The 16444-nt window shown below is 42.9% G+C and overlaps 1 protein-coding gene across 1 annotated transcript; it reads right to left on the reverse strand.

Annotated features, from left to right (window-relative positions):
- Positions 1–809: 809 nt before the first annotated feature.
- On the reverse strand, positions 810–16358 carry LOC106585666 (mevalonate kinase). The gene is made up of 11 exons (XM_014172116.2): positions 16211–16358; positions 16013–16109; positions 13731–13878; positions 11920–12067; positions 10667–10822; positions 10008–10111; positions 9632–9677; positions 9091–9181; positions 8481–8600; positions 7870–8023; positions 810–6363 (listed from the first exon to the last, which is right to left on the reverse strand). Exons 2-11 carry the CDS (start codon positions 16088–16090, stop codon positions 6212–6214), a joined length of 1197 nt encoding a protein of 398 aa, XP_014027591.2. The 5' UTR covers positions 16091–16109; positions 16211–16358; the 3' UTR covers positions 810–6211.
- Between the last annotated feature and the right edge of the window lie 86 nt (positions 16359–16444).

Consider the following 16444-nt stretch of genomic DNA (forward strand, 5'->3'; position numbering starts at 1 on the left):
AATACATATTTCAGGCTTTGTATTTTGCACCAGTTTCCACTATAATGTAATGTAGCTTCCAATATGATAATTTCTCACCACCCAGTCAGGACACTGATGATGAATGGGAGCCAATAACCAGGCTGGGGGCCCAGTCAGCTGTCCCTCCCTACTGCCACCCCTAGCACCCCCCAGCCCCTTGGCCACATCTCCAGCTTGATTGCTGCCAGCATTATTGATTGTTTTGTGTGAGTGCACCTAAGCTTGGCCCAAATCAAATACATTTCAATATGTCCCCAGGACACTGATTTATTCTGTATTGTTGAAAACATTGCCCTGCACCTCTGATATTTTGGATGTTTTAGGCCTCAGTTTTGAAAACGGTTCAACCATTTCAGTTTTTCAGTGAAGAACTGTTTGCAATTGTATAACTGTATGTATGTCATACTTTGGGTACATTTTGGGCCACAACTCCAAAACAACGCTCAGCACTACTTCTTCATGAGATGTGAAAAAAAAGAACATTTATTATTTCTGCACCTTATCTTGTGTAATTCCTATCTATGATATGAGCATTTCTATACAAACTAAAATGGGTTTCCTTTCAAACGATACCATCCATATGCATGTGCAGCAAATAATTCCTAAGTTATACACTTTTTAGTTTGGGTATAACATTTTAGGCGGAAATTCACATTTTTGCCTGTCAGCTGAAGAGGTTTTAAAGGATGGTCAGGGTGCCATCTTCCTCTTCTTAGGTTGTGGCAAATGTTTAATTTGACAATAGAACATCCCTGCTGAGCTTAGCCACGCAGCCCCAGATACAACACTGCAGATGCAAAAATACTCAGCAAGTGAGCAATCAATTTAAAAGCAGGTTGAAAATGACATATATTCCCCCTATGATGATGATGATATGCATGGAGAAATAAATCAGAGAGCAAGAGGGAGAATAGAAGAGAAATGGGGGAAGAGACAGTATCACCTGATCTGTCATATCTTAAAAAGCGGAGGGATGTATCACCTCACGTCTTTAAAAAAAAGAGAGCGATAGAACCCTCCTGGCACATTTTGATATGAAAGGTTTCTGTGATTGCTAATCTATGCAAAACAGTGACTCATTCATAATGCATGAGCAAGAAGAGATACCAATTTTGCAACGCTTTCAGATTATTAGATATTATCGTGAATGCAGCGGATGAAATATGAACACTCCTACCTGTCCCATAGTAATTACATGAGTGGAGTGGTCTAAACAGCAGTGGTGGAAAAAGTACTCAATTGTCATACTTGCTGTATAAGTAAAGATACAAAAAAAATGACTCAAGTAAAAGTAAGGTAAGTCAACCAGTAAAATACTACTTGAGTAAAAGTCTAAAAGTATTTGGTTTTAAATGTACTTAAGTATCAAAAGTAAAATGGAATTGCTAAAATGTATTTAAGTATCAAAAGTAAAAGTATAAACCATTTTCAAATTCTGTATATTAAGCAAACCAGACTGCACAATTATTTAAATTTTTTAAATTGACAGGTAGTCAGGGGGCACACTCCAACATAATTTACAAACGACGCATGTGTTTGGTGAGACCGCCAGAGCAGAGGCATTAGGGTTCACCAGGGATATTTTCTTGATAAGTGTGAATTGGACCATTTTCCTGTCAAAATGTAACATGTACTTTTGGGTGTCAGGGAAAATGCATGGAGTAAAAAGTACATCATTTTCTTTAGGAATGTAGTGAAGTAAAAGTTGGCAAATATATAAATAGTAAAGTACAGATACCCCAGAGAGGTTTTTTTTGGGGGGGGGGGTGGCAGACCAACGGGATATAATCACAGAACTCCTAATAGGGATGAATGTGTTTCCCCCCATTCTATGAATCCCGTTGTTCACCTTGATTTATTCACTTTAATGCTGAATCTTTTAGTATGAGCGGTTGACTGAGTTTTAATAGGCCGTCAATCACACTTTGATGACACGTGATTAAATAGGAAGATCTTCATCCTCTCAAAACCTCGGCGACACACAGCAGGATTAAATTAAATTGGCAGGTATCCCAAGTACAATGATGAGTGTATTTTCTATTCAAAAGGCAGTTCAAAGTATGCAAGTTAGATTAGCATTCATTTAATAATAGCCAGCTTATCAAATTTCTGCTTGGATATTTGTGTTCTTTAGAAAGCCAAGTGTAATTGCATTGAGTTCTATGCCAGGTTCTTAACGCGGGTGGTAGCATGATTAAAGATTTGGCATCAATGTTTGCGTCGCTAGATTTACAATAGATGCAAGGAATTGTACAGAATTCTGATTGAAGCTTCATAACCGAGAGACATCAAGAGAAAACACTTCAATATTATTTACTAGCATATTCACCCAAATGCCACAGTAGATAGCATTAATTCCACAGAAGACAACTACACAACCTGAGAAATCATTATTGCCATAGTTTTGGTGGGGATTTTTGACAGGGTCAGTTCATTTAACCATAACAGGAGCATAGCTGCTTTAGAGTTGGGGTGCATTTGACTCATTCAGTAGAAAATAGAAATATTTTTTAACAGAGTTGGTGATGAGCTAGCCCTGGAGCTGACCCGTCTACGAGACAGACCACAGGAATAAAATACAGCCTCAATATTTACTCACTCTTTTTAAAAAGCAGAGGAGCCCAATTTTTAAAACTTCAATGTCAAAACGTCTCGATTGCACATCAGTCTTGTGTGAAAAAATAAAATAGCTGACAATTTTATGCTTTTACATTCCTGGTAACTTTGCCATAAGGGATTTGCTCTTTACCCGAGCAGAGCAGGGATGAGGGGTGGTATAAAAATCAATAAGGCTCTTCAAAGGCAACAACAAAAAGCGAAACCTTAGCCTGCAATTAAAACAAGAGCTGCCGGCACTAAGGGGATGACATACTACTGCGCAGGTTTCTTCCACTACTTCACACAACCAGTTACTTGATCAATGTAATTACATGAGTATGGTATGTGGAGTGGACACTAGTCATGTGCTGGTCAACGCGCTCTATGTTTATGTAGTTCTGGTAACTCTGTCTAGTTATGTTAGTGCTCACGTGAGTCACAAGTGACCCATTGTTTTTCCAAAGTGGCACCAATGTTTCAGTCCTCTTCAAATGAAGCGTGGGGACTCTTGGGAATTCTGTCACAGATTCCGCCACACCCCCACTGGCTTTAATAGGGTCAGCAGATCCCTGCTTTCACCACAGCCAGTTGCCCCTGGCCCCCTCCGCCCCGTCACTTCCCCAAAAGGGCAACCTCCCCACAGGAGGGTCACAGAGCCCTAATGAGTGGGTGGGTGGGGGGTGGGGTCGGAGGCTAGACCCACGAGGGCTTTCAGAGGCTGATGTCTGTCAGCCGTCTGTCTGTGCCTGGAGGCTGGGAGAGTATGGACATGCACGCACACACTGCTGCCTGGCAACAGCTAATGGGGATCCTAAGAAACTACTAAATGTTAATGACCACATACTGTACTCAAAATCTCCAACTGACAGATACCGATATAATGACCTGCAAGGAAAAACATGCATAGGCAAACAGTCATGGCCAAGAACAAAGTGATCTATTGTCAGCCAGTTCCAATTGTGTGTTGAAAGTGAATAGGTCATGACAACATTTCACCAGCTCATTGAGACCAGAGGGATGGTGGTGCCATAGTGATCATGATCACAACATTTCCATAGCAAAATTAACCATTGCGTTACTCTTGCTTGAGCAGTACGATTTCTGCATCCCTTATTATTCTCCCATAATGATTCAAACACTGCACACTTTGTGAAAAAAAACACACAAAAATATATAATGTACACATTCTCTCTTTGAAGGCTTTTCTAGTGTTTTCATGTCATCTCCAGTGCTGTCATTCTCCCTCTATCCTTGACCCCCTTTCATTGCTCCTTCTGTTATCTGAAATAATGTCAGGGCCTTCTTAGAATCTATTCATCAGAGCAAAAAGAAGCTGGCATTGACATTGATAAAAAAAAACATTGTGCCTCGCAGGGGTAAAAGGAGAGAGAGAGTAGAGAGAAGAAAGAGGAGCTTAAAATGAAACGGGCACGGCTGGGCTGCTGTCTCCCTCTTGTCCCCCCTCGTCAATGCCATTTCAATTGAAAAGTGCAGTGGTAATTAAATTGCAGCGGGGGTTAGGGGCGACTGTGCAGAGCAGTGACGGGGGCAGCACTGACATAAAGATGACACAATTCAGGGGGACGAGAGGGGTGACAGGAGGAAAGGGATGGAGGGGGCATGTGACAAACGCCGTTCATTCATACACACTGCCAGGTCCACACTACTCAATCTTCATGACATTTAAAATTAAATAAAAATGGAGATTGAAGACTCAGATATCCCCAACTGACCTTTTCCCGAAATGAGAAGTTTCCTAAATTAGGCTAATCCATATCTTATATGAATGCAGCATAGGCAGAAATTTCTGTTATGCTTAGAGGATGAGCAGTTAAGTAAAACATAATTTGAAGATGCGTGTGTGTCAGCACAAAAGTAAGCGTGAGTCACTGCACGCCACGAGCTGTTGATCCACATTAGAGGACATTAATCCAGGCTCACTGGGAGCCAGCCTCCCTTTTCTCATGTGCTACACCACCTTTCTCACGCAACATTAACACTGATCAAAAACAAATGCTTTTCATCATTTTGAAAATAAATCAATAGAAATATGGGATGCATATGTACCAGAGGAGGCTGATGGAAGGAGCTATAGGAGGACAGGATCATTATAATGGCTGGAATGGAATTAATGGAACAGCATCAAACACATGGAAACCACGTTTGACTCCATTCATTACAATGAGCCTATCCTCCTTTAGGTCCTCCAACCAGCCTCCTCTGATATGTACTGAAATACATTGATTCAAGATTAGCTTTTTTTACCCCTTATACATGCTCTAGCATATCATGGTTAATATAAATAACAAACGTGAAAACCAATGTGAAAGGCAGAGATGTAGCCTAGCCTACCTACCAATAGTTATTTTTAAAGGCCTTGCATTTCTTGGTCTGCGGCATGATGCATCAGACATATTTGATGACCAAAGAAATCAGATAATGGCTGTCATTTTCAATTTCATACTCAGCTCTTGGAAAGAAGAGCTTGAGGGGCTGTCTTCAAAAAAACATGGTCTCACCACAAAAAAAGTATGGAGAAATACAATTTTTGCTTTGGACCTTGAGAAAACAATTACCCTGCTATGCTTCTTGAGGAAGTGGTTTATCTTAAAAATCCATTTTCTATTTTTAGTCAATGAATTCACCATAACTAGTCTTGGATGGTGTCCAAGTGTGCAATAGCTCCTTTAAAAAGAGATCCACACACCACTTATGTGACACATAGAAATAGAAGGTTTACAGTTTTAAAAGGTTAGTTTTACAAATAGTGCATCAGCCATGGCATTGTATTGACACCTGAAGCAAACACTGAATGACAATCTATCGCTCTGACTCGCTCAGTCCCTGTTGAGGTTATTGAATTCTTACATTTTGCTGCCATCTATTGGACAAACAGATCACTGCACCCTCTTTTGAACTTAACAAGACTTCAATGAAGGTACTGATATTCAAAAACAAGACTAAAAACCGCACACTGAAAAAGGACAAAATGGACAAATCTTGAGTTGAAAACAAATAAGCACTAAAGTCAAGGTTGGTCATCCATCTTTTTTTTCCCCCCCCAGTGGGTTCGTTTTTGAATACTAGTTGTCCCTGCCAAAACCAGCGGCTAGACACACTGCTGACCACAGTGTTTCTTGCTTTTCTGCAGCATCCGCATTAGAAATCTAATGAAAAGCTGATGCTAAACCTAGAAAAACAGTTCAAACCCACATCTGTTAACATTCATTTCAGGCCAGGGAAGGCTCATACTCCAATACTGAAAACTAGAAAACCACATTTCAAAGTGACGTGTGATCACCTGCCTAGTTCCCCTACAATATAAGTTTCATGACCCCATGAAATGGCATGATTTCAGAGTTAGAAAAAAATAAGTGATGAGTTATTGTCCTCCCCTGACACAGTCTGTCTTGACTGTTGGTAGTCTAATAGACAAATGCTATTAACATTTATGCGTCAACCCATACTGTAGCCAAGTCTATTGTTCGCTGTCATTCCTTAACAATAGAAGACTTGGTAGGCCAGAGTCATGGAGCAAAGCTCCCCGCTACCCTGTAGGGAGGGCATTGGGCACACCCATGGCCAGTGGGTCTCAGTAGCGCGCCAAAACCTCCAGGACCTCCTCTTTCACAGCGAGGGGAGAGTGCTGCTGCACGCCTGCTGCACCGATACGGGTCTCCCAGCAGTCATATCCACAGTCTCTCAAGTCCTGGATCGTGTTCTGGACCACCGAGCACTCCGTTTCTACGAGAGGAAATCACAAAGAAAAACAAACCATCACACACAGTGAACTACATTTAACACCCAACTTGTTTTTGACCCTCCGTTCCTGCTTACTGCTCCGGAGGATTCATTTACATCTGCAGAGCTTGGGAGAAGGACTAGGTTTGCTACTGAAATGGCACCCATTGGAATCCGCACACTAGGGTTCTGTGATGCGAGACTCCCACTAGGAGGTGGAGTCTGACGGCCACTGTGAGAGCTGAACCTACAAAGCCCTCTCTAGCAAACACCAGGGTGCCCAATAACTGGATAATAATGTGGAAACATAGGCTAGGGCTAACATGCTTGGGGTGAAAATGTGTCAAATAGGGGAGCAATTTCTGAAAGTAAAAGAAGAAAGCCTCCCACCATGCAGCAAAGGAAATGTTTGCGTGACCAGGGATTTGGATTTGAGACTGACCTTGAAGAGGGCATTTAACCTGGCTGCTTCTGTGGTGCTGTGTGGCTCAGCTGCGAAGAACATGGCACTAGCAATGCCAGGGTCATGGGTTCAAATCCCACTGGGGTCAAATATATGAAAAAAGGTATGCCCCCACTCTCTGTACTGTACAGTAAGTTGCTTTGGATAAAAGTGTCTGAAATGGCTACTATACTGTAGTTGTAGTAGTAGAAGTATTTATTCAACTGAAGAACAAACAGTAAGCTAAAGTACATCTCTATGTGGAGAAAAATCATTACAATGCTCATTATAAAGAAATGCTAAATACGTAGCACGTCATCAGACAGCGGTCATCAGACAGCGGTCATCAGACAGCGGTCATCAGACAGCGGTCATCAGACAGTGGTGGGTTTTAACAAGGCTGCAGGATAGCATGTTACTTCACTGCATGTTTCGTCCCTGCTCTCGCTCAAATCAAAACGTCTCAGGTCAAAGCTGATCTGAGAGCACTGAGGGGAAAACACTTGACTAAACCTTTTGGAAAATAGCTACAAACCAGAAAAAATGTGCAACACTTGTTTGCTAGTACAACAAAACAAATCAACTTCATTTGGGGCTATATATTCTATATGTTACGGGCTGCAGGCATAAGCAAAGGTGGCAGTGGATTTTTGTGGAAGATAAGCGTGAAACACAGGTTCCTCCTGGCTAACTCAACCAGCTCTCCTTCTCTATGCCGTCAGTTTGAGACTACAGTCTGAGGGTGACATTTTGGCACACACCCCATATCTTGGCTCGCCGTCAAGTCAATATAATGGAGCCTAATCTACTGATGTGTCGACATACAATCAGCATGCAGATGTCATTTCACAGATCTCGCTCACTGTTAAGAAATCACACTATTCATAAAAAAAATAGACAAGGCAACAAGGCTCTCAGCAACTCTCTGCCCCAAAATGAAGGCGAGGGCCATAGATGGTGGCAATGCCAATGCAGTGTAAGAACACATAACATAGGGACGCCCCCACTTGATTACTGAGAGCCAGATGAAAGTGTAGGGAGGCTTTACTAGCAGACAGCTACAGTACCTGGTCTAAGCAAGGTGATGCCACAACCCCCTCCTCCGGCACCAGTCAGCTTGCTGTGTAGCCCTCTGGCCAGGGTGACACGGCACAGGGTGTCCAGGGAAGGGTGTCCGACACCAATCACATTCAGGTGGTGCTGGTTGATGTCAATAAGCTCCTATGGGAGATATAATAGCAGCTGTGGGTTTTACATAATTTCATTTTCAATCTGTTTTGTATGAAAACACAATTTTGTTCTGTATTTTGGCTTTTCATGCAGCTGTAGTTTTTACCAGGGGTACAACTTTGGTTTTAGAAGTGAGGGAGGGTATAATTATTTTTATAAATTAAGATAAACACTCCAAACAACCTACCCGACCGCTCGCAAGCATCCGCATGGTCCTAAAGCACACCGTTGCCTCATTTTGTATCACATTCCAATGATAAAACTGGGGGGGACAACAATGCAATTTCAAAATGTTAAGGGGACATGTCCCCTGTCCCTAGTGAAAGTTGCACCCCTGGCTTTTACCATGTGTAAGAGGAAGTCAATCATTTCTACGCTGTGTCAGACTGGTAGTGTCTGCCCCACCAGAACACACCGTCCATAGGCAACATGTGTTTCCATACTGTACCTCCAGGACATTGTAGTGCTCTGGTGTGGGGGTGTCGCTGGACATCTCTGTTAAGGTCTGCTCACAGGTGCAGGAGACTGCATCCACAGACTCCAGTACAGGGTTTATAATAGAGGGAAACTGGAGGGGGGAAGAGAACAGCAAATAAAACAAAGAATAAATACTTTTTACAAATCATTTGGAATTCAATGTAAAGGAATTTAACAACACTAAATATACTTAAGGAAGTCAACAGTGCAGACTAAAGCAGCAAATGTCCATAATATCGTCTCATCTAGTGGTCATATCATTAATTAAAACAGTCAGTACATATTGTATAGCAGCACAAAAAGCCAGTGAAAAAAAACATAGCTCTTTCCCCCAATCACAACACTGCCAGTAACACCACCTATGACAATCTAACAGAACATAAGTGCTCACACCTGTGGATGTCACCTAGGCAACGGCACACAGGGGTGCTAGCTAAGCGCTTCTTCTCCATGTTTTATGAAGGCAGTCAATGCCAGGCCCCAGAGTGTCTTTCCCATGCAAATGAAAGCACTGGCGATTACACTAATTACAGGGCTGGGGAGGAGAACACAGTGGAGACGAGACCAGAGCCATTTAGTACCTTGTTCATTCTGTCCTTCACTCCAGCAACAAGTACCTTGGTGCTGCGAGGGACCTTGGTGTTCGTGAGTAGGATCCTTAACATTGGGACCCTACAAGTGGGAAAACAAAGGAAAGTTAGCAATATCATACCACATTATGTACCTGTATTTATTCAGGTGTTGCTATTGTCAATGTTTCTCCTCATGAGTGGCAATAGCAGAGTGGAGGCCATAGAATCCAAAGAGAAGGAGCACAGATTATCTTTTCCACTCATTGTTTGTGACAGCATGGGCAGTGTCACAGAGGTACGTCCTTATTCTAAAGTAGTCCATTGTAACTGCATTGGGGATTTAATGCCACCTGCCATGCTGGAATAATTGTTCAAGAGTATAATCCATTAACCCACTGACCTGGATGACATTCATTAATCCCTCCACAACACAGTCGACTACTTGAAATAATGCATGCTATCACACTCTGTAAAACTGTCAATGTAAATTAGGCCCATTGACCATATTCACTGCAGTGACATGGAAAGGGATTGGTTTAGTGTACAGTACCTGCTTAAGGCTGTTATCTTCCCAGAACGGTATCTCAATATGCCACCTTCAAGATTCAAAGCAAAGTGATAGAATCGGCCATCAATCAGATACCATAATAGAGTCATTTGAGCAAAATAGTATTTTCTGGGCGCAAAACAGCCCTCGCAACACACAAAGGAATACTGCAGTGTTAACTGTAACATCAGCCTGCTCACAGAAAACACACACACAAGAAAAGTAACTCCCGCTACAATACTGTTCTGTGCCGTTCTGCAGACAGAACATGCTGCCAGATCGTATCACACCCTTCATTGTACCACACACACCACAAAGCTGTGTGGTACTGTGGGGTCTGTGCTGTTGAGTGCACAAGGCAGAGGGATGCGGGTCTTACCCCATATCCCCACAGCGTTGTCCACCCCTGATGGGTTCCCATGGATGATCCTCTCTCCCTGAAACGCCCACCTGTTTATTAGCTCCATCTCCACCTCACCCCACCTGTTGAAACATAATGAAATACAGAAGAGATGATTACAATGAGGATTTACGCTGGGCCTTCAACCCCTGTCTAACATAGCCCCGTTGTCCCTCACTCTGTGCTTGTGATGAGTCCAGCCCCACCCATACTGACATGTGAGGACATCAGAAACAGTCCAGTGTGACTTCCAGAATTTATAACGGACTAGCATCCTCCAGTTGTGGAAATAGATTTAAGAAAACTGGGGATCTGAAAACTATCAAAATCTCTACAGATGACTGAAAAACAATATGTAGGTTGCTGGAGAAACTGCAGCCAAACGGAAGCAAATAGTTCACATTGTGGGCAGAATATATTTGTATTGACTGACTGTCTGGAGGGTGGAAAAGCATATCCCAGGACTCAGCTAGTGGTGCTGCAGCAGCTACTCTAAATTAACTAGAGTAACTATAAATTAAGACAAATATGGCTTACAATGTTTCATTTGTTTGTTCCAATAAAACAGCTAGTGAGAGATTTCTTGAAATAACTCCATGTTAGTAGATCCAGTAGGGTATCTGGTGTTAGGTCATTACCTGGCTGTGTTTTCCTGGTCACTCAGTGGAGAAGGGATGGTCCCACTGGCACAAAGCATGGCTGCAGCCAGGCACACAGAGTAGGCAGCGCTGGACCCCAGACCCGCTCCAGTTGGCAACTCTGACCACACAGACACCGTCAGGCTGGGCAACTCCCTGAGATGGACGAGAACTATTAACCACATTCAATCAATTACTGAAAACATTTTCAGCATGGCTTGCTTACATCTAGGAATGTGACTGTAGTATGATTTCTTCAGCCTAGTTTGGTATGGCTGAGTGAAAAACTATTCAATGTGGATGAAAAAGCTAAAAATAGCACTATTGTTTTTACCTACTAGTGTTTGTAATAGGTTTTAGGGCACTCAATCTCACACAAAAACATCACGCTCCTACAGCAAAAACATGATCTTAATCCAACTGGCCAAAGGGTCAAGACACAGCAGTCCTTTTTATTGTGAACGACTAGCGTGGTGTATATATGTTCATGGATGTGACTGCAGTAGACTTGCCCATGACAGCCAGGCTCTTTCTGGGCAGACAGGACAGGCGCTGTCAATGCCCATGACAGCCAGGCCCTTTCTGGGCAGACAGGACAGGCGCTGTCAATGCCCATGACAGCCAGGCTCTTTCTGGGCAGACAGGACAGGCGCTGTCAATGCCCATGACAGCCAGGCTCTTTCTGGGCAGACAGGACAGGCGCTGTCAATGCCCATGACAGCCAGGCCCTTTCTGGGCAGACAGGACAGGCGCTGTCAATGCCCATGACAGCCAGGCCCTTTCTGGGCAGACAGGACAGGCGCTGTCAATGCCCATGACAGCCAGGCTCTTTCTGGGGAGACAGGACAGGCGCTGTCAATGCCCATGACAGCCAGGCTCTTTCTGGTCAGACAGGACAGGAGGACGCTCAAAACTAATTAAGGAGCTGCTTTCCCTAGGGACAAACGCATCCAGACTTGTTAAGGCTGCAGCGTGAGCCCAGTGCCAGCCTCTCATTAGTGGCTGTCCGTCCTGTCAGAGCCCATCCACCACTCTCTCAGACATGCTAGCATAGCGCTGCAAGCGTCAACTCACGATTAGGTCTACTCCTTAGCATCTACCCAGCTCCTAGCTGCCCAAGTCTTTCTCACTAGGATGGGGTCTGTGGTGTTCATTAGGGCATTAGAGGTTTGGTTCTTGGGTACCAAGATTAGCATTACCCTATGTTTACATGCCTATATAAATCAATTTGCTCTATCAGTTGACACTCTTACCCTGACTTGGCAAAGACACAGAGGTAGATGTAGAGGAAGGCTAGGATGGCCATGCTGCGAGTATCCAAGGTTCCATTTGATACACCAACAAAGTTTCGCAGCATCCTGACAAGCTCTGCATCAAGCTCATTCACATTCCCCAGCTCAGCTGTGAGACAGAATGATACAAATAGACAACATTACAATAGGAGAATAAAACAACCACAAAGATACTTTCAGCTGTTATTTTACAACTTTTCCAATGGTTTTTGGGTTCAAGTCCAGCTCATCTTCAAAATTTGCTACATTGGTGTCTTGTGCTGATTGATTAACTGAATTTTTTATTTTTATTTGAATTTCTTTAAAGTATTTAATTCGTTACTTTTTTTTGGAGTGAGCTCAATGCGCACATACATTGCAGTTTTTCGAGAGATCAATCAGATCAAGCCTCAACTATGCGATGTAGGAGGGAGTTGTAGATTCAAACAGGCCAATATTCTACATATTTAAGTGCATAAAACATGGTAATTAACTACAATGATCATAATGGAGAGACGGAAGCGGGACGTCGGGCAGACGGTTGGACATGGCGGAGAGTAGCGCGGACCAAGTGGAGGAAATGGAGAAAAGGTTGGAGAAGCAACCGCTGTGCTGGAATGTGATCAATATGGGGGACAGTTCTGATGATATGGATCAGGTGGATGAGGGTCAAGGATCTGAATGGTCTGTAGTGGAAAGACATAGGAAGAGAGATCATGAAACAGAAAGCAGTGGTGCATCTAGTAAAGAAGGCATAAAGAGGGTCAAGGTAGGAAGCAAGACTAATAATGTGTCAGAGTGGAAAGTTCTGATGGTGTTTGAGAGCACAGGGCCTCGTTTACACCCTATCCAATTAACCAATGCCGTAGAGAAAGAGATAGGTGAACTCAAACTAGCCCGGTTCATTGGAAATGGTAGACTGCTAATACTTTGTGGTAGCCAGGCTCAGCAAGGGAATATTCTGCTAATGGAAAAGCTTAATGGGAAGAAGATTAAAAGCCATGTCCCTGGTGCTTATGCTAGATTGAGGGGAGTCATCACTGGGGTCCCATTATCTATGTCCATAGATGATATTATAGAAAATGTGAAGAGAGGCAGAGTGATTGAGACCAAAGGATTGATCAGTCGGAAAGAAGGTCAAAGAAGTGAAAGCTTATCAGTGCTGCTGAGTACAGATAGGATTCCTTTTTTCAATGCAAAAAATGGAATGCAGATGTTACTGTCGAACATGCTGAATAATCCTACGGGTGGATTGTTTCAGCATGATATCAAGTGTAATAGGGTAGGGGTGCTTGATTGGGGGGGGGGGGGGGAATTAGTATGGATAGATTCTTAGTAGTGCAGAATTCGGCAGACCATAATTGATCGCACACTCCAGCACAGTAGGTGTTTGGTCTGTGTTCTTCTTTTACGCCTGCTACAGAAGCAGAAGAACGATCGTGATGTGATATAGAGAGAGGTATCACTACCTGAAAAAACACAATATAAGTGATTGATAGTTGGTATTCAGCAGTCATAAAAGTATGCTTTATTTACTTTGAAGAACTACAAAACAGTGATTTTGTCAGAAGGCATAGGCAGCAGCTCTATCGAGATGAGATTACTTGGAATTAATTAATGTTGTTAAATAAAACAAATGTAACAAACACAACTGTACAACACCTACCTTGTAAAGAGGTTCAAGCCTCTTTGTGTAATGACTAAGGTGTTGAACTGACAGGGACCAGGGTTCAAATCCCACTCTGGTTACCGTCCAAATTATTTCAATCGGTCAGCCCTACAACATCTCTCACCTCCAGAGTCAGGGAGAAGCTGCTTCAACGCGGTCACATCCCAGCTGAGGAAAGTGTTGATGTTGGGGAGATTGATGCAGACTTTACTGGTGGATGTGGCCTGCAACCGTAGGTATGTGCGCAGGTTCAAACTTACAGCCAGAGCCACCTAGCACGGGTGGGAGCAAAAATACCTCTGAATTATTGTTGTGGTTAATGTCAAATCAATTTCATTTCAACAACCAATCTTTCGGTGAACAGAAAACAATAACACTGCTTGTCTTGGGGGTCACATGACGAACAAATCTCATGAATACATAAAGATGATGGACTGGCATGGACAACTATCTTCAGTAAGATAGTCATACAATAAAGTAAATCAGGCTCAAAATATACTTAACAAAAGTATAAAACGGAACATGTAAAGTGTTGGTCCCATAGTTCATGAGCTTAAATAAATGATCCGGGAATTTTTCCATACACAAAAGAAAATGCTTATTTCTCTCAAATGTTGTGCACAAATTTGTTTAAATCCCAGTTAGTTAACATGTCTCCTTTGCCAAGATAATCCATCCACAGGTGTGGCATATGAAGAAGCTAATTAAACAGCATGATCATTACACAGGTGCACTTTGTGCTGGGGACAATAAAAGGTCAATAAAATGTGCAGTTGTGTAACACAACAATGCCATATATGTCTCAAGTTGAGAGGGAGTGTGCAATTGGCATGCTGATGCAGCAATGTCCACCAGAGATGATGCCATATAATTTAAATGTTCATTTCTCTACTATAAGCCACCTCCCAATGTCGTTTTAGAGAATTTGGCAGTCCAACCGGCCTCACAACCACGCCAGTCCAGGACCTCCACATCCAGTTTCTTCACCTGCGGGATCGTCTGAGACCAGCCACCCAGACAGCTGATGAAACTGAGGAGTATCTCTGTCTGCAATAAAGCCCTTTTGTGGGGAAAAACTCATTGTGATTGGCTGGACCTGGGTCTCGAGTGGATGGGCCTGGCTCCCCAGCGGGTAGGCCTATGCCCTCCCAGGCCCTGCGCCCCTGCCCAGTCATGTGAAATCCATTGATTAGGGCCTAATTAAATGCATTTCAATTGACCGATTTCCTTATGAACTGTAAATTAGTAAAATCATTAATTGTTGCATTTATATTATTGTTCAGTACATGTGTTTTTTATTTTCACCTTTATTTAACCAGGTAAGCTAGTTGAGAACAAGTTCTCATTTACAACTGTGACCTGGCCAAGATAAAGCAAAGCAGTGAGACACAAACAGTAACACAAAGTTACACATGGAATAAACAAACATACAGTCAATAATACAATAGAGAAAGTCTATATACAGTGTGTGCAAATGAGGTAGGATAAGGGGGGTGAGGGAATAAATAGGCCATAGTGGCAAAATTATTTCAGAATGGAAAATTAAACACTGGGGTGATAGATGTGCAGAAGATGAGTGTGCAAGTAGTGATACTGGGGTGCAAAGAAGCAAAATAAATAACAATATGGTGATGAGGTAGTTGGATGGGCTATTTACAGATTGGCTATGTACAGGTGCAGTGATCTGTGAGCTGCTCTGACAGCTGGTGCTTAAAGCTAGTGAGGGAGATATGAGTCTCCAGCTTCAGTGATTTTTGCAGTTTGTTCCAGTCATTGGCAGCAGAGAACTGGAAGGCAGCTGAAGAAGGAATTGGCTTTGGGGGTGACCAGTGACATATACCTACTGGAGCGAGTGCTGCGATGGTGACCAGTGAGCTGAGATAAGGCGGGGCTTTACCTAGCAACGACTTATAGATGACCTGGAGCCAGTGGGTTTGGCGATGGATATGAAGCGAGGGCCAGCCAACGAGAGCATACAGGTCGCAGTGGTATATGGGGCTGTGGTGACAAAACGGATGGCACTGTGATAGACTGCATCCAATTTGCTGAGTAGAGTGTTGGAGGCTATTTTGTAAATGACATCTCCGAAGTCAAGGATCCGTAGGATAGTCAGTTTTACGAGGGTATGTTTGGCAGCATGAGTGAAGGATGCTTTGTTGCGAAATAGGAAGCCACTCGCTACTATGGCCTATTTATTGCCCTACCTTCTCATGCCATTTGCACACACTGTATATAGCCTTTATTTTTTTGTATTGTGTTACTGACTGCACGCTTGTTTACTCCATGTGTAACTCTGTGTTGTTGTTTGTGTCGCACTGCTTTGCTTTATCTTGGCCAGGTCACAGTTGTAAATGAGAACTTACCTGGTTAAATAAAGGTGAAATAAAAATGTACAAAAATACTTACCTTGCCATGCACGACAGCGTGTTCTCCGTGGAGGATAGCTTTCCCTGGTGCAGACACGATACATTCCTTGATTTGCATTCTGATAGCAAAATGTAGCCTGCCAAGTAAATGTTGAATTGTTAGTAAAATAGCTAACGTTAGCTAGCTTTTTCCAGTTAATTCATCAGGAAAACGTCCTGTAGCTATATATAGTAATACCTCTAAACCACTCCGTACGATGAGGGGTAGTCTTTACAAACTCCCGTTGTATTTTTAGAAGGGATGAAGCTGTCGGCACTGTTAAATACCACAATGTTGAAAATATCAAGCGACAGTCAACACACAGCCAGCGAGACATGCCTCTAGCTTCATGTCCAATCAGGGCTAGAGGTAGGATGTACAGATATTTTGATAGCCAATCAAAATCCTACTCTCACCCTCGTGCCATTGGTC

Source organism: Salmo salar, chromosome ssa24 (genome assembly GCF_905237065.1).
Source record: "Salmo salar chromosome ssa24, Ssal_v3.1, whole genome shotgun sequence".
NCBI lineage: Eukaryota > Metazoa > Chordata > Actinopteri > Salmoniformes > Salmonidae > Salmo > Salmo salar.

Coding starts and splice junctions, on each gene's coding strand:
- LOC106585666 (XM_014172116.2), bottom strand. CDS start 16,090: ATGCAAATCAAGGAATGTATCGTGTCTGCACCAGGGAAAGCTATCCTC. Junction 12,068..13,730: donor GCTTCTCCCTGACTCTGGAG/GTGAGAGATGTT, acceptor TCTGTCTCACAG/CTGAGCTGGGGAATGTGAAT. Junction 9,182..9,631: donor AAGATAACAGCCTTAAGCAG/GTACTGTACACT, acceptor TCCCACTTGTAG/GGTCCCAATGTTAAGGATCC.